The 20,255-nt window shown below is 36.3% G+C and overlaps 1 protein-coding gene across 1 annotated transcript; it reads right to left on the bottom strand.

Moving 5' to 3' along the window:
• Positions 1–2,049: 2,049 nt before the first annotated feature.
• Positions 2,050–18,901, bottom strand: LOC145988776 (8-oxo-dGDP phosphatase NUDT18). Its single transcript, XM_083123953.1, has 6 exons — positions 18,526–18,901; positions 9,642–9,832; positions 8,742–8,862; positions 8,164–8,395; positions 4,499–4,604; positions 2,050–3,227 (listed from the first exon to the last, which is right to left on the bottom strand). Exons 1-6 carry the CDS (start codon positions 18,626–18,628, stop codon positions 2,982–2,984), a joined length of 999 nt encoding a protein of 332 aa, XP_082980079.1. The 5' UTR covers positions 18,629–18,901; the 3' UTR covers positions 2,050–2,981.
• Between the last annotated feature and the right edge of the window lie 1,354 nt (positions 18,902–20,255).

Below are 20,255 nucleotides of genomic sequence, written 5' to 3'. Positions count from 1 at the left end.
TGAACATCGACTATTTATATGGAATAATTTATGAGTCATTTAGAATAGGTTGGCTTCTTCCATGTACCCACTTAATACCTGCAGATCAGGCGCGGTTGGCCCTATAGCGCACAGGATCAGTGAACCCCCAGTAATATACGATAATCACCTCGAGAATGAACAATGAACAATATCTTTAAATTTTCACATTATTTCGCTAAAAATTCTACACAATAAGTCATGTATTTGTGCCCGTAACACGGCGAACTCTCTTGCTGAGAAGAAGAAACCGCGAATCGGCCGCCCTGATACAGACCCTCAGTTGAACCCCCACAGGACAGCTCGTGCCATTGTGAAAGCTTCGTGCGGGAGCAGAAGCGCGAGGAGGGTATAGGACAAAATACATGGGCGATGAGATTTGCAGAACCTATGTTCAACCCAACGGTCATGCGCAGTTCGTTCTCTCGCAGAAGGCGCGGGACAAGGCTCCTTTCTCGCTGCTTCCTCCCTTCCAGTGTTGCTGCGTGCGGTTCAAGTTTGAAGCGCACACATTACATATTCAATCTTCTCTTGTATCATTTTTGCACCGAACTTCTTGGAATAAATGCAAGATTGTGTCAGAGATGGATGAGTGGAAACAACTAGAAGCTGGAATTAGATGCGATGAATTAAAATAAAGGAGATACATTACCAAAATACCTTGTGCATGCATTCAGAGGTTTTTCCTTAAAGGTGGAAACACTTCGGGTTCGCGAAAGAGAAAGAATGGCGCGAAGACGTGACTCGCTGTCGCTCGGTGTCAAAGTCTCAAGTTTTTTAGTTTTTGAAATGCTTGGATACTTGTTGGAAAGTATTAAGTGATGCTGCGAGTGAAACGAGGGATGGACTTTACCTAGGTTATGTCATTTGATGCAGTGTAGGCGTTGCTGTCCGCGCAGGTAAGAAATGACCGATAGAAATGCACATAATTAACGTAAACAAACTTCCTTGTCCACTGAAAAAAAGCGTGTGCTGGTCGACCAGCCCCAAATTTGAACAAACCTGTCGCGTATAAATGAAAGGGTCTCAGGTTCGATTTCTAGTATGCGCATGCCATTAGTTGCCATTTCCCTTTAACAAATGTAGGACCAGTTCTGATTAGTCAGCATGGACGTCCGGAAGGGGAAAAGGGGGCCGCGCCCCCCATGGAAATTGAATGTAAACCAAAAATTATATATTACACGCATATAATTTAATTTCAGTCACAGTAATTTTTGGTAATTATTATAAAAGCGTTGCAGTAACTTTAGACTGAAGGAGTGTTTTTTGCTCCTCGTGGGGAAAAAATATATTACTTGCCCCTACTTGAGGATGTCCATGATATTCCAACAAAACTCAACTTTTTTCATAAAGGCACAATTTATTGTAGTTTCAGCCCTAAATTTATTCGCACACCCCTACAACAAAACCTTATACTCCCAGATAAAAAGAATTCTTGACAAAGCTTTTAAACCCTCCCCCATCCTTTTGTTGGGCGAAGGAAGTATATTTTGCGGAAAGTGAATATATGTCACATCACTTCAGTGAACCCCCGGGTAAATAATGCACGAGCCGCGCCTGCTGCAGATATATAATTTTCAAAGTCAAAGCACTAACTGTCTGTCTCATCTGTTTATATAACATTTATGACAAAGAATATCAGAACTGCGTAAAGACTAGTCAATCCCTATTAGGCAGTGCAAACTAGAGGGTTCCATAGGATGCTAGTGACAATTTGTCATTATTTGCATATTTAAAATCAAGCTGTGTTACTCTGATTAAGCAACTCACAATCTCTAAAGTTACATGTAGTTGCAAACTATGTAGAGGTAAGTGCATGTTCAAACATCTGAAATGGATTTTTTGCCTTCCAGTTTTCTGTTAACAGAAACAGACAAATAAGCCTGAAAAACTTCACATCTTAAATAAGGTAATGTTTTGGTGCATTTAGATTCTGCCATTAATTTTTATTCTTGTTCCTACTCATTCACCTATGTCTAAGCAAGCAAAATGAGGTAAGTTAAAAAAAAAAGTCACAAAAAAAAAAACCTCTCAGGTTACATAACTATTCAGGCCACAAATTTTAGCTGAACATTATTATATTTCATTCTTTTCATCATTACATGTACAGCAAGTAAAAAATAAAATTTCTCGGAACACTAAAACAATAATCAGGATGATACCCAATCATACCTGCACCTTAATAAAACCAATTTAATAAAGACAGAGAGCACTTTTTATATAGCAGCCCTACCAGCACATACACGTCGTAAGACTTTTCTGTATGAACTCTTCAAAACAAAAACATCACCAATCTCTCCACAAAAAATTGAAACAATTTATCCAAACTATATTACTGAGTATTTATGAAAGGCACATCATATCAGCACGAACATTTTACAAGCTCGAAAGACACAATTTGAAAACAAATATTTTCAGTTGTAACAATTTTAAAAAAAATACAGTTAATAAGATGTTGCAACAATAATTTGTTCTGTCAAAGAACAAATGAAGTAAAAAAGTTGTCATTCAATCTCTAAAATAAACTAAATAAAAAATTGTCTTAACAGTTTTTACTACTAGGGAAATCCCATTACGAGAACAATAGAGAGAACTAATATTGTCCAGAATCCTAAATATGGCAATAACAATCTTATGAAAAACCTCCTAACGCTTGACACATTATGCAGAGTATTGCAAGACTTGCCAATACTTTGTCCACCTTTATAAAATATACGTGACTACAGATCTCTAACTTCTGTACGCAAAACAAAACATAACAAAATTTACAAAAAAAAAAAGTCCATACCAACAAAGAGCTGATCCCTCTAAACATACTTATTTTTTTTTTAATTGAGCTATCTGTACACAACCTTCCATCACATATCGACGTCACAAGACACCATTCTTTCACCTACTGTAATGGCATTCACAATTGAAAATATAATCACAAAATATTTTGAACCAGATAGGTTTTAGTCGATTCACCGTATAACATTCAATTGGACAGTCATGTTCTTCGCTAGCCTGTTCAAGATCTCATCTCCTAAAACTGTGGACACCTCTAACCAAGTGTATTTGTCAATGATCCCTACTTCCTCCAGGGCTTTCCGTATGGAAACTAGGAGAGTGATGCAGATTCCGTCATGAGTGCCTTCCGGTTTACCACAATGCTCAACGCTTAGGACACCATGAGGCCTGTGTGGAGGAAGGTCTGCCCCAAATATTTCCTTTAAAAAATGCAAAGGGCAAAAAATAGTAATACATTTTTACAATAAAAAGATTCAGTATAAGGTTTCATGCTTTCTTTATTTAATCTGGGTAATTGTAAACTGTCTTCAGTTTGATGTGAAATTGCCCTATGTTACTATGCAGGAGATTAACATTTCAAAGATCTGATTTTGTCAGGTGTAAGCCTTTTAATTTTACTATCCTCCACATATGTGATATATGTAGTGATGTCATGTAGCAACAAAAAAATAAAACACATGAAAAAATAATCAAAGTATTGAGAAAACTAATACACTGCAACACAATCATGCCTCACTCAATTCTAGCACACAGAATGTACTATAAATCCAAAGGTGGAACTAAAAATGTTGTTCATAAATTGTTGTTAAATTTATATTATAGTGAATTTGTAAAAGATATTACTTTATAATTTGTATACTGTACTTATGCTTTTAAATACCTGTAAATAAAATTAGTTACATTTTACGCTACAGTTAGAATTCATTAAACACCCGGGCAACAGCTAGTGTACTATAAATCCAAAACAAAGAACAACAATGTACTACTGAACAAGAAATACAGAGGTCATGCACCAACAATGCTATTAAGAAAAAAAAATAGTCAAGACCGCATATGGAATTTTATGAGAATTTCTGGTGGAGAATTTCCTGTGTCAATATAACCAACCGAATTCCAAGCATTCCTGGTCAGCAGACATTCTATACTTACACAATTTTGACTAAAAATGGTTTTTCACATTAGAATTTTGCACTGCATTTATATATCATACTGGTACAATTACTGGCAATTTTACCAATAAAGTAATAAGATAACACTGAAAATTATTAATTGTTGGAGAAAAAAAATGTTGGTGCATGTGCAGGGAGGGACATGTTCAACACACATTTTCAAGCATTTGAAATCTCAAAATAATGTGAATTTGGCATAAAATACAAATTTGAAAAATCTGTAGGAAAAGGTGTGAATTTCAAAACATTTAAAAAATGGAAAATATGATGAAATTACAACATTTTGCATTTTATGCTTAAAAAATGAAACTTAACATCTTTACGCAGGTTCAATGTGTAAGTTTTCCAAAAATTTATCCCCCTCAAAAAACTATGGTGCATTTTAAACATGAAATAAATCTGATAGCTACGTTAAACCACGTGTAAATGGATGCTTCCCAGGAATTCTTAAGATGGTCTCATAATCAGAGCAGCAATTGGCTGTTATTTTAAATAAACTTGTCATAATAAATAGTACTTACCGTCATGTATTTCTTCAGTGTGGAGTGGACACTCCTCCCAGGGTTTATTTCGCACATGGGCAGGTGAACTTCCGTTTTCTCAGATAACAACACATGCACACGATTGCTACGAAAAAAAAGACTCATGGCAGCATTTCCATATCATAAAATGCCAAGTGTGTACTAAATGCATAGTAAAATACGTATGTAACTTCCAAAACGTTGTTGAGAATACCCACTCACATTCTCCTTATTTATATACGAAAATTATACTTGTCAAACACAAAATAAATAGGATTAAGCAAGGATTAACCAGTCATCAGAACGCTACATTTTAAAAGTAGCTTCGCTACAACTACAGCTACTCTTCCAAAATGTAGCTTCGCTACAGCTACACCTACATTTATCTAAAAGTAGCTCGTTACGCTGCTCATGTGCGCTACTCGCTACTTTGCTACTTTTTGCGCTACTTCTGGATAATAAAACTTAAAAACAACCATGTGGATATTAAAAAAATCCCCTACTACTGGTAAATAGATTCTGTTATTTATTATCATGATTCCAGTCATTCGATAATTTTGATAGCAGTGTTACTTCAGTTACTTATCTTTACTATAGTTTTTGAGAATACCATACCTATGCAAGTGGCATATCATTTCAAATTAAAATATGAATATTACAATTAGGGTGTTACCCATGATTACAACTATACACAAATGAAATTTGGTAGGATTACATATTTATGTTCACATCAACATATTTTTCTTGAGAATAAATATTTCATTTTTTAATAGACTGATATGAAGGCAGCATTTTGAATGAAAAGTACCTGGGACCCTTTGTTTACAAAAGGACTCCAGGTTCAATACCCAGCAGAGACACACAGTGGCTCAGATCTAGTCTCGATCAGCTTATCTATGCATAAAATGGACTAAAAAAAACTAGGAAAGACGCCAAGTTGGGAGGATGGGATCCTCCTGCTCCTCCATTCCCCACATTGCTCATCATTCATCATTCTTCCTCGTTCTCACAAAAGTGGCAGAAAGCGACTATAGATAAGAGAATAATTAAATAAACCATTCATCCTCATTGTCATGATTGAGAAAAGTTGAAGAACAGATAATGAGGTTAACAGAAGAGGACAAATGGGTGGTGAACTATATCAAAGCGTTCGAATATTAATATGGAACAGGGATGTACGTATGAAATGCAAGAAGGTAATATATAACACATACTATGTGCCAATAATTACGTGACATAGAGAGACAAAAAAAAAAGATGCAGGCAGTGGATATGAAATTTTTAAGGAGTATATTGGAGAAGACTAGAAGTTATAGAATACGGAATGAGGAGATCTGACAGACAGTGGGTGTGGTGAAGCTTCAGGACAGGATAGATCAGGCACAGATGAGATGGATGCAGAAAGACTACCTGTAAGAGCTTACAATGCACAAGGAATGGGAATAAGGCCAAGGGGGAGACCAAGATGTCAGTGGAAAGGGCAGAGTGTTAGGAGAAAGGAGAAGAGGACAAGATTGGAACACCGTGGAAAGAGAGGAGTGATGGAAGACCTGGAAATAATGGAGAGGCTCGACTTCTATGCCGACCAAGTCAGAGGCAGGAAACTGCGAAGGATGATGATGTCATGATTAGCAAAAGTTACAGAAAAGTGATGCAAAAGTTGGAAAAATACATAAATTTGAAAACTCTGCAGGAAAGTCAATAACTCCTACATACTTTTTACAATATGATACAATGTATTGAGGAAACTGTCATGTAAACCCGAGTGTTCTAAACGTATTGTAATTTTAAAATTTGTGAACAAATATTATCGCGAAAATAATTGTTAGTCAAGAAACTCTATCATCCTTGTAACAATAATTTCTTGCATTTGAGATTCTATATACTGACAATGATCAATGCTGTTAACGTACTGCGACATTTATTGCTTTCACTATTCCTTTGTCAGTGCAGTGGAAAATCCATCGCTCATTCTTGCACTGCAAGTTGTGTTTTACACAGCAATTAATGACATTTTGGTGTCTCTTACACCATGGATATCCACAGGATTTGTTCCGGGGGTGATGCAAATGAGGCACTTTTTTTCCAGTAGTGTTTCCAGTTGGTCTTTCACCCCAAAATAGCGATGCAGCTAAAAAAAATGTAGCTGTTAGCTGGAATATATTCATATATGTCAGTTAGTTATCTGGATATCTGAATTTTTCAGATACTAATTAAATAACATACAGATATCTATAATCTACAATCTAGATAATCTGTATTTCCATGTAATAGACTTTGTCTTTATGAACCTCCTGCAAAATTAAAGGTTATTGTCGATTTTTTCTGACGCTGTAGCCACATTCAAAATTCACCTCAAAATGCCAAGAGAAAATGTAGCTGTAGCGAAAATTTCACTACAACTACAGGAATTTTGTAGCTTCGCTACCGCTACAACTACAATTTTCAAAATGTAGCGTCGCTACAGCTACAGCTACAAATTTTGTAGCTAGCTACAGTGGCAACGCTACTTCTGACCACTGGGATTAACACACTTTGTATTTAACTCTACTGTAGTTGGTCAGTCGGTAGGTACCCGACTGTCATACAGGAGACCCGTGCTTGATTCCTGGCATCTGTGATTTCAGGTGAAAATTTTTCCATCAAAGTCCTTACGTGGGGTGGCTCCCAGCCTATGATCAATGATTCCAGGGGAGGGGAGGGGGAGGCAGCCAGAGCATGGTGCTGATCACATTACCTATATGTTCTAATAGCACGACTCAATGTACAGAGGATATCTTTACCTTTTATACTTCACAAATGACCACATCTTCTGGATAATGAAATGACATTGTATTGCTCATTCCATGACCATCAAAGGAAGGGATTTTGAGAGTGTTATTGGGATAAAGTGCTTGATGAATTTCAAAGGGTTTCGTTAAACTGCAAATGATATTAACTTCTAAATTTTCTATTGTAATCACTACCCAATTGAAAATTATCTTTACGTCTTCCACACATTAGTACTTTTTTGTTTTTTAAAAAAAATCAGGTTTCAAATGATGCCTTGTTTTTGATTGAATTCGTTTATTTTACTTCGCTTTTCTGTCACTTTGGGCAAATCTCAAAGATGAGGATAAATGTTGACGAGATGGAAGAAGAAGGGACACACACATAAGGACAACACACAACAAAGCTGGCCATGGGTCCAGATGCAAGAGCCTCATTAGTCTGCAAAATGCAGTCCAAGTGTACTACGTGGTGAGGTTGGCATTTGGGTACCTTGAGAAAAGATCCCTTACACCCTACCCCAGCTTAGTTTCGAGAGGTGACTAAATGCATTAGGACCTACATGGTGCCTAAGTGTCAAGATCCAATTTCGAATATTCGTTTGTCATATCACTTGTTTTACTATCATTCACCCTCATCAAAACAATTAAAATTGGGAAAAGAGCAATGAATAAAAAAAATAGGAAATTAACATAAAAACCCATCCACAAACAAACTGGAATTTCATAAGGAAAAAAACAAAGCGACTACGCCTACTAACTCATGATCTTAATGCTGAGGGTTCTACGAATAAAACTCAAGTTGGGTGTTCCTCTCAGTGTCTCCCTTCATCAATTAAATCCTCATCATGATTAGCCGAAAGTGCAGAAAATTGACAAAACAAGACAAAGACTCACTTGGAACGCTTCCTTATGCAAATAATGAGTCTGAAGAGCAGCTGTCTGTGTGGATTGAGGGCAGGCAGCAGTCTGCTGTGCCAAGGCTCGTCTCTCTCCGTGTGATACTGTCTGCATCGGTTGATCAGCGGAACGATGTCCCGTGCTCGTAAGCTCAGCTGGCCAATGTCCTTTACCCATTTCGCCTGAAGAGATTCAGAGTCTGCATCTGCTGGAGTTTTTAATTTCCCACCTTGAAAGAAAATAAGCTATCATCAAAACGGATCTGCACACTACCACTCAACCGACAAGACAAATATCACGCATAAATTCTGGTTTCCCAGACGTCAAATCTGGCTAATCTATTATGGTGGACATGGTTTAGTAAAGATTTTGTATTAATTATACAATAGAGCCCATCTTTCATCAAACACTACTTCCTTGAAAGAGCTTGAAAATTTACGTTATCTGCAAGTCTTACATTCTCAAGTGAAAAAATTGTCATGTAATTAAAATAATGAACAAAAACAAAAGTCATCACAGCCACAATTACAAAAGTGCAAAAATTAGGTGAAATAAATGTAAAAATTGTGGTTTACCTAGAACATTCCCTGTTAAGACAAATCGAAACCAGGATCCACTAGCACTTTCAACCATTAAAAGAGTTGTAGCTTCAATGTCAAGACCTGTTTCTTCAAGAACTTCACGCTTCACTGCATCCTGTAAGACGGGGAATGCATTTCAACATCTACATAGTAAAATACATTTTTATAAGCTGTTGCATTCAATTTAAACTTTAGAACCTCAAGAACCATTTGGTAAAAAATACAGTGGAATCTCATGTTTATGTTTTTTTAGAAATCAAGGTTAGAAAACTTAAAATACACACAAATTTTATAATATATTGCTGTATTGGGACCATGAAAATTGAATATATAATGCACGAAAATGTAAAATCCAGGAACATAAAACTGGTGTTCTACTGTATAATGTAAAAATACAAATAAAAAAGGACAAAAAAATGTTGAGGGCATACGTATACACGATTCTGTTGGCATGAGTCATGCTTCCAGCCACTGCAAGAGCCACAAGAGTGGCATAATAACCTCTTGATGGTACTGGATTAGAATTAGTCATTGTAAAAATCTGAACATAAAAAAAATCCTTCAAATTCCTTGCCATTTTCTTCAATAATACATTTTTTGCATGTGTGAAAATGCAATGGCATTCCTTTGTCCCCCTACACAATCTTACATGTAAAAATGACATAGTAAGAGGCACATAACAAAATTAGACATCAGTATCCTTACTTACTCACTAAATAAGCAACAGCTGTTGTTACTCCATTTTGTGACTTGTTACTTCTATTTAAATAAATTCAAAACCAGATCCACGGTTTCTGAAGCAGGCAACAAAATGTGAGAGCCTCATGTTACTTCCAGCTTAATCCCACCCTTAGCAATTAAATTTTAAAGATGTCCCTGTGAATAAAATCTTACCTCAATATTCTCTCCCGGTTCCATCCGACCTGCTGGCAGATACCATTGACCAGCACAGGAACTCTTTGCTTCCTGCATCATCAGTACCTCATCATCCTCATTCACCAACACTGCTGCCACAATGTAACACACAGAAGTCTTCACTACAGGGACATAATTTGATGGTGCAGCTGGAGTAACACCTTTGGATGCTAAAAATATACAACATGCATACACATGAAAGTTAAATTGCAAGTTTCAAAATGCAATCACTAGATAAATCTTAAAATTTTTACAGATGTCCATTCACAACTAATATTCAAAAAAGTATCTGCACTTTAACCCAGAAGAGTTGGCATGCATAATGGTGATTAACATCTGGGAATTTTAGACCAGTCATTTTTTTCTTCTTCCTGTCATTCTTCAAGAACCTACATTTTCTACACTAGTTGGCTGACTATCTCTAACATCTTACCAAGAGAAGAACATGGTGTAAATGATTGTTTTGACGTTCAGAATGCATAGAATAGAACGAAAAGAAATGTGCGGAAAATACGTACATCAGGGGATACTGAAAGCTTCTGCCAATAAAGCTATTTTAAAAGAAATATTACACTATTTTATGTAGTGCAACAGTCATGTGACAACTCCTGAGGCAGTCAGTGTGAAAACAAAATGACATTTCAGTGAAGCAAGTTGTGCGTGTGGAGTGTAGGATGGAATGGACATGACGAGGAAAAAGTGACAGGAAATTCTTGTAACTGTGGTTCCAGGAATATTACGTAAGCCAGAATATGTGAAGGGTACTGAAAGGGGTGGACTGTGGCGTACATGCAACATGATTCCTTTTACTTTACTTTTACATCAGCTCTGATTCATCCATGCACCTTCTCTCAGTGTTTTTCTTGTATGTATGCATTGCTTGCATTATAGAATTATTTTACTGTAGTTTACGGTTATTACAAGCATAAGAAAACAGTTTTTCTTTGTGACGTTTCAGGAGAACACACGCTCCTTTCATCAGACATTTATTTTCATTTTGACTAAAGATACAGTTATAACAATGGTTAGTATTTTTTTAAACAAAAAGAATCCGTTATATAATGGATGTTGTCAATGTTACAGTGTTGTAATATAGCAACTTAACTGTGAAAAAAGCAGTCTGTTTTATTTTTATTTCAGATTTTTTTTAAATTATGAGTCCCAAATATCATCAGGTAATTCAAATTCATCATTGTTTTCACAAAGTCTCTTGATGTTTTCTGTTACATTAAATTTTAAAGATGGTGGCTTACTCCATTTGTGAAAAAGAAAACTCCATACTGGATCTATGTTACCATTTTCATTATTTAATTTATTCCAGTGTTCTTCTGCAATGAACGAAGCTTCCCAGACATTCAACTCTGTGTTTCCCGTTAATCTTTTTAAAACCCCTCTCTTTTTAATCAAATGCTTCTCTTCGATGATATGAGTTGACAAACCTGTTCTTGGGTTTAGATTTATAATGTCCAAATCGTGTTCGTGCCATCTTATTGCCATTTTCCTTGCTGTTTGTTCTACATAATCCTTTGAACATGAACAACTTATATTATATATTCCTGTGGTTTCCACATCTGGTAGAGAGTTTCTCATTTTGAATTCATTAAATGTACATTCCAAACTTCTTGGGGATTTAAAAACAATTTTGAAATTAAAACTTCTAAAAAATTTTGCAATTTTATGTGAGAATCCCTTGTGGAATGGAATGCACACAAATTTCTTTTCAACAGATTTTTTTCTTTGTATTTCTCTTTTCTTTTAGTTTTCTTGCGACTTGTTTTTTGATTTGGTTTATTCTGTTAGTGTAAAAGCCATTTTCTTTTGCTATATTAAAAAGCCTTTCTTTTTCATTTTTGATATCCTCATTATTAGAACATAGTCTTTGTGCTCTCAGGAAAAAAATTAAAAATATGTTATCCATTGTTATACGCGAATGTTCTGAATTGGCATGGATGTATTTTCCCCCCCGCTAATTTTTTCCTATGGACTGATGTTTGAATTGTTGAGTCAGTTGTCTTAATTTGCAGATCAAGGAAAGAAATTACATTGTTATTCATGGGTTCGCAAGTGAATTTTATGCGACGATGTGATTCATTTAACAATTTAAATACGTCCATGATGGTGTTCTCATTTTTAGCAATAATTAGCACATCATCTACATATCTGATGTAGAGTTTGATATCCGCACCTATTGCATTAACAACTGGAGATTCTATGTAATGAAGGAAAATGCTGGAGATGATTCCGGATACTGGGTTTCCCATTGATAGACCATTACTTTGCTGATAGATTTTGCCATCAAATATAAAGTAATTGTAATTTGCACATACAGTAAACCATCGAACCATTTCCCATGATTCTACTGGGTTAACCTTCATCTCAATAAGCCATCTGTGTAATGCATCTGTTGCACCTTCTATTGGGACACTAGGATATAAATTTTCAACATCAAAACTTGCAATACGATACTCATTATTCCAAACAATATTTTTTAGTTTCTGTTTCACTTCATAAGCATTTTTAACACTGAATGGTGTTTGTTGTTCAATTATAGCAAGTCTTAATATAGCATTAAGTTGCTATATTACAACACTGTAACATTGACAACATCCATTATATAACGGATTCTTTTTGTTTAAAAAATTACTAACCATTGTTATAACTGTATCTTTAGTCAAAATGAAAATAAATGTCTATTGAAAGGAGCGTGTGTTCTCCTGAAACGTCACAAAGAAAAACTGTTTTCTTATGCTTGTAATAACCGTAAACTACAGGAAAATAATCCTCTCAGTGGTTAACAGTTTTGGAACACTGCTGTATATAGCATTGCATTTTATTCTGCTTATACCACATGGCATGCACATGTGAAATGTGTCAAAACCTTGAGTAATTTAAATAGTTAGTCACCACCAAAGTATTTTTTGTTGTTATTATTTGTAGAGAGAAGTCTTACACTCTTTACATTATCTCTTAAGTTCCAGTATTAATACAAATGACTCCTCATGTGAGTGAAAACCTATTAGTACACAGAAGTTGTTCAGCAATACTTATTAGTGACATTATCAGGTAGCATTAAAGGGATAACTCCTAGGTAAACATGTATGTGTGCTTCCCATGGATAATGGGACTAAGTATTGTAGACTAATGGGAATTAATGTAAATTGGAACCTTAGTACAATGGGTAAGAACAAGGCTCGAAAAATCCCGGTTGCCAGGGCAACTAAAAATTTCAGCCTGGCAACTGTGATCTTATGCTGTAATATGTACAAAATTTTGATGATTCTAAGTTCAAATTGCAGTACAGTGTAAGTTAACAAATGATTTTTTTTAAATCAACGTTGTGAACATTCCACAGACTGAGTAATAATTTCTGGTAACACTTTACTATACCTGAGACAGATTCCTTCAAATTTACAGGAGAAAGTACTTACGGAATTCATTTTCTGGAGTGTTGTTGATGTTCCGGAATGTAGTTTTGGTCCATTTTAATGCGAATCCATGTGGTTTAATACGAAAATCTTTCTCCAACGTGCTATTTCTGCTCCCGCCATTTGCTTTTTACCCATATATGCTAAATTGAACGAAAGGAGTGCTAATGGAACCTAACCTAATAGGCATACCTCGTCCCCGTAAGTAAGTAAAAAAGTCAATTTAAAATTCCTAAAGTGTTTTTAATTTTTTAAAAAATATTTCCGACGCGCTATACGCGATATTGCTGCTGCTACAAGCCGATGTTGTCCGTATATGCTAAATTGAACGAAAGGAATGCTAATGGAACCTAACCTAACAGGCCTAACCTAACCTAGTAGGCATACCTCGTCCCCGTAAGTAAGTAAAAAAGTCAATTTAAAATTCCTAAAGTGTTTTTAATTTTTTTTAAACTATGCTTGCCTTACCTAACCTAACATAACGTCAATGGTTTGTTCCTGAGGTGTTTTTTTTTAATTTTTTATTTTTTTTTATTTGAGCATACTTTGAAATCTGGCCCGAAAGTAGGTATTTTTTGGTAAAGGAGCTTGCAACACTGCATGCACACTCCAAATCGACAAAACACTGGCACAACGAATGATCAACGGTAAGCTATCGCCATGTTGTGTGTGGAAATAAACAAGAACAGTAAGTACTCGTAAATGTAAGAAATATACATTACTTTCGTTACAAATTCCATTATTTCACCTAAATAAGTGTTCCGGAGTGCAGAATAGTACGTTAGCAATGTAAAAAAGTGCGAAAGAAATCATTTCCAGGTGTCTCAGGTATAGTAAAGTAGTACCTAATTTCTTACTCTATGCCCCCCAACACCCTATTTCCTGTTATCTCAAATGATTAAGCGATGTTTTGAATACCGTGATGCTCAGCTTCTTATACAGTGTGTTTCAAAAGTTGCACAACCCAAATTTTGAAAATGTATATCATGAAAACCGTAAGAGATATTTACACTGGGTTTTCTGCATTATAAAGTCTCATCCATTGAGATATTTTTCAATGCTTTAAATTATCAGTTTTCTCCATACAGAAAATTTAGATAAATTAATAACTGGCGGAAGGCAGCGTTAAATTTTTTCCAGAAACACACTTTTGAATGAGAAAATACATAAGAAATTATCGAAGGGTCATAATTAGATGTCTGATGACTTATCCCTGCTTCTGCTGTACCTCACAAAGCAACTGTTTTATGACTAGTCAAACACCAACAAATGATCCCACAAATTGTTAAGAGTTGGTATTATTATTGAAGATTAGGTACACACAGAAGATGTACTACGTAAAAATTTTCAGCAAAAAATGCAGGCACGACCAGGACCGTACCTGGGTCTCTGGCATACCGTACGATTTTTCTAACCACTGAGCTACTGAGCCAGCCTGGCCTCGCCTGATTTCTCGCTGTCGCTGTTTTACCTGTGAGGAATCGGCTCTGCCAGTGCTACTGCAATGGGATCTGTTCCCTTTGAAACACAGTAGACTTTGACTGGTTCCTCCCAGCGTAGAGATGTTAATTCATTTTTCACTGAAAATTTCTACTTAGTGCATTTCCTGTGTGTGCCTGATCTTCAATAATTAACATCTCTAAACTGGGAGGAACCAGGCAACGTCAAAGTCTACTGAATTTCAAAGGCAACAGATCCCGTTGGGGTAGCACTGGCAGAGAAGATTCAACTCAGGTAAAACAGCAACAGCGAGAAATCAGGCGAGGCCAGGCTGGCTCAGTAGCTCAGTGGTTAGAAAAATCGTACGGTATGCCAGAGACCCAGGTACGGGTCAGTAGCTCAGTGGTTAGAGCAATGGCATGGTATATCAGAGACCAGTGTTCAAATTTCAGGTCGAACCTGCATTTTTCGCTGAAAATTTCTATGTTGATATATATTGTTGAAAATCAATTCTCAGATGTTTTCAGCAAATTAACAATATTTTTTAAAATAATGAATTGCTTTTATTTGGATACATGCTAACATAAATTTATTAACCCAGTGATAGCGTACATGATTAGTTTAGTGAAAAAAACATGGTGTAAATACCTCTTACGGTTTTCATGACATACATGTTCAAAGTTTGGGTTGTGTGACTTTTGAAACACTCTGTAGTATGCACAATTGCTAGTAGGTAGTTTCCTGGCGTCTGATTTTCAGAGCTTGCGCCTAGCTTTGAAGAACATTTTTCGAGCACTGGGTAAGAATTAAGAATACGGAGAATATCTCCAATTTCGTTAATTTTTTGTATACTAACTAAATTTGGCCTTCTAATCACGAATCTGTTGTTAAAATGCGGGGTCACGTGAAAAAATTCTACACTTATGTATATATATGTTGCCATGTACCATGCACGGGTAGACCCACAAACCATTCACGAATAGCCCCGCAAACCATTTCCGGTTAGGTTAGGCAAGCTTAGTTAAAATTTTGTTCGTAAAACAATGCGATACAGCTTTTTTTAAAAAAATATCTGAACTTATATCGGCTTTTTTCCCTATTTCGAGACGTGAGATCCGCATTTTAACAACAGATTCGTGATTAGATGACCAAATTTAGTTAGTATACCAAAAATTAACGAAATTGGAGACATTCTCCGCATTCTTGATTTGCTCCGTAGAATGCAATTATGAACTTTATTTGGTATAATGCTAAGAGAACCAAACCTGGCCTGCCTAACCTAACTATGAAACAATATATTGAACAAAATCTTAAGTAATCGCTAAAACTCTGCAGTATGTGTTAACGGAAGTAAATCAAAATCGAACCAAATTAAAATTGCATTCGTAGCATAATAAAATCGCAATAAAGCAAAAGGAACTTGGGCCGCAAAAAATAAATTAAACACATGTGTTTCCAATGACTTATGTGGTAATACTTATGTGTTCAACTAGGTAACAGTATGGTATAGGGAAAACACATTTCTTCAAATTTACAGGAGAAACTACGCTGACGGTTCAGATTGTTTTATGATTTCTCCTAGCACAAAGACTAATTGTCGTAGAATTTTGGAAATCATTGTCACAATTTGAACCTTCCTTAAAGTAATGAGTACTGTTTCGACTCGAAAAAAAAGTTATTTATGTTGAAAAAGAACTTTAAAATTACCTTACGCACTTCTCATGGACAAGATATTTTCAGTCGACAAGCGACAGTAAATATCGTAGAAGCGTGGGAATGAATGTAGAAGTAAATCAGAATCTTACTATAATGTATTTAGGGACTTTATTTTAATGCTAAGGGAACCAAACCTAACCACGAAAGAATATATTGAAGAAAATCTTAAGAAATTGCTAAAACTCCGCAGTGCATGTTAACACACGTAAATCGAAATCGAACCATGTAAAAATTGCATTCGTAGCATGATGAAATCACAATTAAACAAGGTATGACTTTAGATAACCGGACCCCTCTCCGATTTTCTTCATATTTGACATACTCACTAATTGAGGCCTCCTAATCATGAATCTGAAGTTAAAATTTGTCGGTCACGCCTAGAAATTGCGAACCATTGACGCCAGGTTGGTTTCGGTTAGGTTAGGCAAACATAGTTAAAATTTGGTGTCGTGGTAGTATCAGGATCTAGAAATTGGAAATAATTGTGAACCATTAACGCTAGCCCCACGAACCATTGGCACGTGGTTAGGTTAGTTCTGTTAGGTTAGTTCGGTTAGGTTAGGCAAACATAGTTAAAATTTGGTGTCGTGGTAGTATCAGGAATATATATATTTGGTTGTGAAACAAAAAATTTCGCGAAAATAGACAGTTTCCATTCCGAAAAGTAGCGCCTTATTTTCACTTATTTTGCAATTTCTAGACGTTTCTGACAAATTTTAACTTCGGATTCGTGATTAGGAGGCCTCAATTAGTGAGTATGCTGAATATGAAGAAAATCGGAGAGGCGTCCGGTCATCTCAAGTCGTTCCTAAAACAAAAGGAACTTGGGCCGAAACTACTTATGGAACGGAGTTTCTTTAGACTTTTGAAAGCTCGTGAAAGTGTTTTCTCCCTTCGTTCAACTTATTTGGCCAGTAAATCATATATTTTTCAACATTAATGTCTCTCCGATACACAAAAGCTCTTGCCTCCATTACGTTCGACTATGTGAACCAATTGTTCCGTGCATTCAATGACGTAACCCCCGGTCAGGGTTTCCAAACTCGCCATTGTTCTGCCAGAACATGACAATTTTAACTATGTTTGCCTAACCTCACAGAACCTAACCTAATCTAATCTTGCTTGCATGGTTCGTGGGGCTATTTATGAATGGTTTGTGGGACTATCCGTGGGTGTGTGGGGCTACACGTGCAAGGTTCGTGGGGTTTTCGAACACACAAAAAAATACAAAATGAGTAACACGAAAGTAGGTATTTTTCGGTGAAGGTTGCAACACTGCAAACCCACTGATCATCGACAACGCTAGTCAAGATTTCTGCATCATATTGTGAGAGAGGAACGAACGATTATTACTCGATATGTGGAAAATTGAAGCTATTTTCGTGAAAAAAGTGAAATTCCACCTTAAACAATGTTTCGCAATGCATAATAAGTAAGTACGAATGTAAAAAATGACGAAATGAACGAGTGAAATGTGTTTTCCCTATACCATACTGTTACCTTGAACTATTCTTGGTAACACTTTACTATACCGGATACGGATTTCTTCAAATTTTCAGGAGAAAGTACTTACGCAAATCATTTTCTGTAGCGTTGTTGATGTTCGGGAATGTAGTTTTGATCCATGCGAATGCATGTGGTTTTCTACGAAAATCTCTTTCCGACGCGCTATTGCTGCTGCCGCCATTTGCTTTCTGCACGAGAGCACAATACGCTCTCGTATTGTCCGTATATGCTAAATTGAACGAAAGGAGTGCTAATGGAACCTAAGCTAACAGGCCTAACCTAACCTAGTAGGCATACCTCATCCCCATGATGGTTCTTGGGGCTTTCGTGAATTTTTGGGCTAACGTCAATGGTTTTTGGGGCTGCCCGTGGATGGTTTGTGGGAAATAAGGAACAACAGTAAGTACTCGTTAATGCAAGAAATAGACATTATTTTCGTTAGAAATTCATTATTTCACCTAAAGAAATGTTCCGCAATGTAAAAAATTGCGAAATAAATCATTGATAGGTGTCTCCGGTATAGTAAAGTAGTACCCTATTCTTACTTCTACTCTAGCATCCGTTTGTGCTCAATTAATTTTCTACATAATTAACTGTTCCATGCACAGGATTCATGCCAGCACACTGCTATACTTAACTGTGTATTGCCACTGGTAAACGAAACAAAATCCAGTGGCAAGGCACACGCATGGCGTATTACAAAAATTGTGATTTCTAACATACGACATTGGCATAAGTATGTAACTTGTTATTAACTTCCATATTAAGATGCTCACCTGTTGCTTCATTTTGCTCTTCCAACGTAAAGTCGCAAAAATTTTGGTTTTCAACTGCATGACCATCCAATATTCTTCTAATATCATCTTCTATTCTATCCATGAAAAACAAAACGTAGCTTTCCCTTCTTGGTTTCTCTTGGGCTTGGTTCCGGGTCAACGTACCTGTCAAAATTTGCCCCAAAATTAACTATAAACTTCTCGTTCGAAAATTAAATGTGGCCCATCTTGTACTGGATAGGACTTAGCAAATAACAACACAAATATAAAACAAGAACGTGTACTATATGAGAACAAGCGGCTGACAACTTGGTTTAATTTTACAAACTTTGTGCGTTAAATCCTTCAGGCAACATTCTGCTCCAAATAACACTCCTCTCCCTCCAGTGTTGCCAGGTCAGATTTTCAAAAATCGGGAGATCGTCCCCTGAAAAATCAGGAGATCTGCTTAAAAATCAGAAGAACAAATTATAGCGGATTAACAACGTTCTGGGGGGGGGGGGTAGAGTGAGAAAAGCTTTCCACTATCATTATTGAACGTTAATTATTAATTTTAGATGTCAAAAGATAAATTTATTACTGTTATGTCAATACAAATTTTATTATGAATTTGCACTTCAAATAACCCCACCCCCTTAATTAACCTAAGGTAAAGGTACAGTTTCCCCAAACCAGTGGCGACGATCGGGTGCCAAAACTGAGGGGGTGCAAGGATTGCCCCCCCCCCCAATCGCTGGCACTTCCCCAACACTTTGCAAAAAGCTGTGACATTACTGGAAAAAATCCGACCTCGATTTTCTGTTCATTTCTCAGAAATATTCGAAAATAAATGGTTTTGTGCGTGGATTTATGTACTTGGCGTTTAAAACTTTATAGAAACATTTTGTGATTTAGAGTTTCAGCCACTACGCATTCGGGGATACATATTTTTAAATACTCTACCTGATAACACCTTAGATTGCTTTTATTTAAAACTAGCCAAAGTTACATGATGTAATTTTTTTAACAACACATTCAAAGCATACTCGCATTAATGGTAATGGAGGAGGGCTATCATGACTGAACCCCCGAAATACCCTCGAATTAAAACTTTTATTTCAATCATTGAAGGTAACCAACCAGTATTAGACAGATTGGTTTGGTTCTATTTTACTTTGCATATGCCACTTTCATCTAATCGTAAAGATGTGAAACTGATGAAGAGACACTCACAAAGAGCTCCCATGCCCAGTCCGGGATTCGAACCCGTGACCTAGCATTAGACAAGTCGCAGGTTTTGCTTCAACTTTTTTCCCAGTCACCCCAGACAATGTAAATTTTAATAAAATCAGGTTTTTGCATTCGAAAATTACGTGATATAAAATCGGGAAAGAGAATTTCTACCGCCACAGTATTGATTGAATATAAAGAGACATAAGAGCAATTGTAGTAGTAGTTACGCTCAGAAATATCTTTAAAAAAAACAATGCTCTAAAAACATGAACTACTATTTCTATGTTAAGAGACGATTAAGAAGAAATAAAACTGCGACGTATAAGTTTGCAACAGCAGTTTACTAAGGCGACCTCCGTGGCTGAGTGGCTAGCACAGCGCTATGACATCAGGGATCCCGTTTCGGGATCGAATCTCGGCCTGGGCATGGTTGTCCCTTCATTAATTTCATCATATCATCACTCATCCTCGTCTTCGCGATTACCAAAAAATGGAAGAAATGCGCAGAAAAATAAACC

This window comes from Lepisma saccharinum, chromosome 6 (assembly GCF_977018435.1).
Source record: "Lepisma saccharinum chromosome 6, izLepSacc3.1, whole genome shotgun sequence".
Classification (NCBI taxonomy): domain Eukaryota; kingdom Metazoa; phylum Arthropoda; class Insecta; order Zygentoma; family Lepismatidae; genus Lepisma; species Lepisma saccharinum.
The sequence above is the reverse complement of the archived record's forward strand: the minus strand, read 5'-3'. Positions and strand labels throughout refer to the sequence as shown.

Excerpts from the sequence above, each read along its gene's own strand:
- LOC145988776 (XM_083123953.1), bottom strand. The coding sequence starts at position 18,628 with ATGGATAGAATAGAAGATGATATTAGAAGAATATTGGATGGTCATGCA. Across the intron at positions 8,396-8,741 it reads CTTAACAGGGAATGTTCTAG|GTGGGAAATTAAAAACTCCA; the intron begins GTAAACCACAAT and ends TTTTCTTTCAAG. Across the intron at positions 4,605-8,163 it reads TGCATAAGGAAGCGTTCCAA|CAATCGTGTGCATGTGTTGT; the intron begins GTGAGTCTTTGT and ends TTTTTTTCGTAG.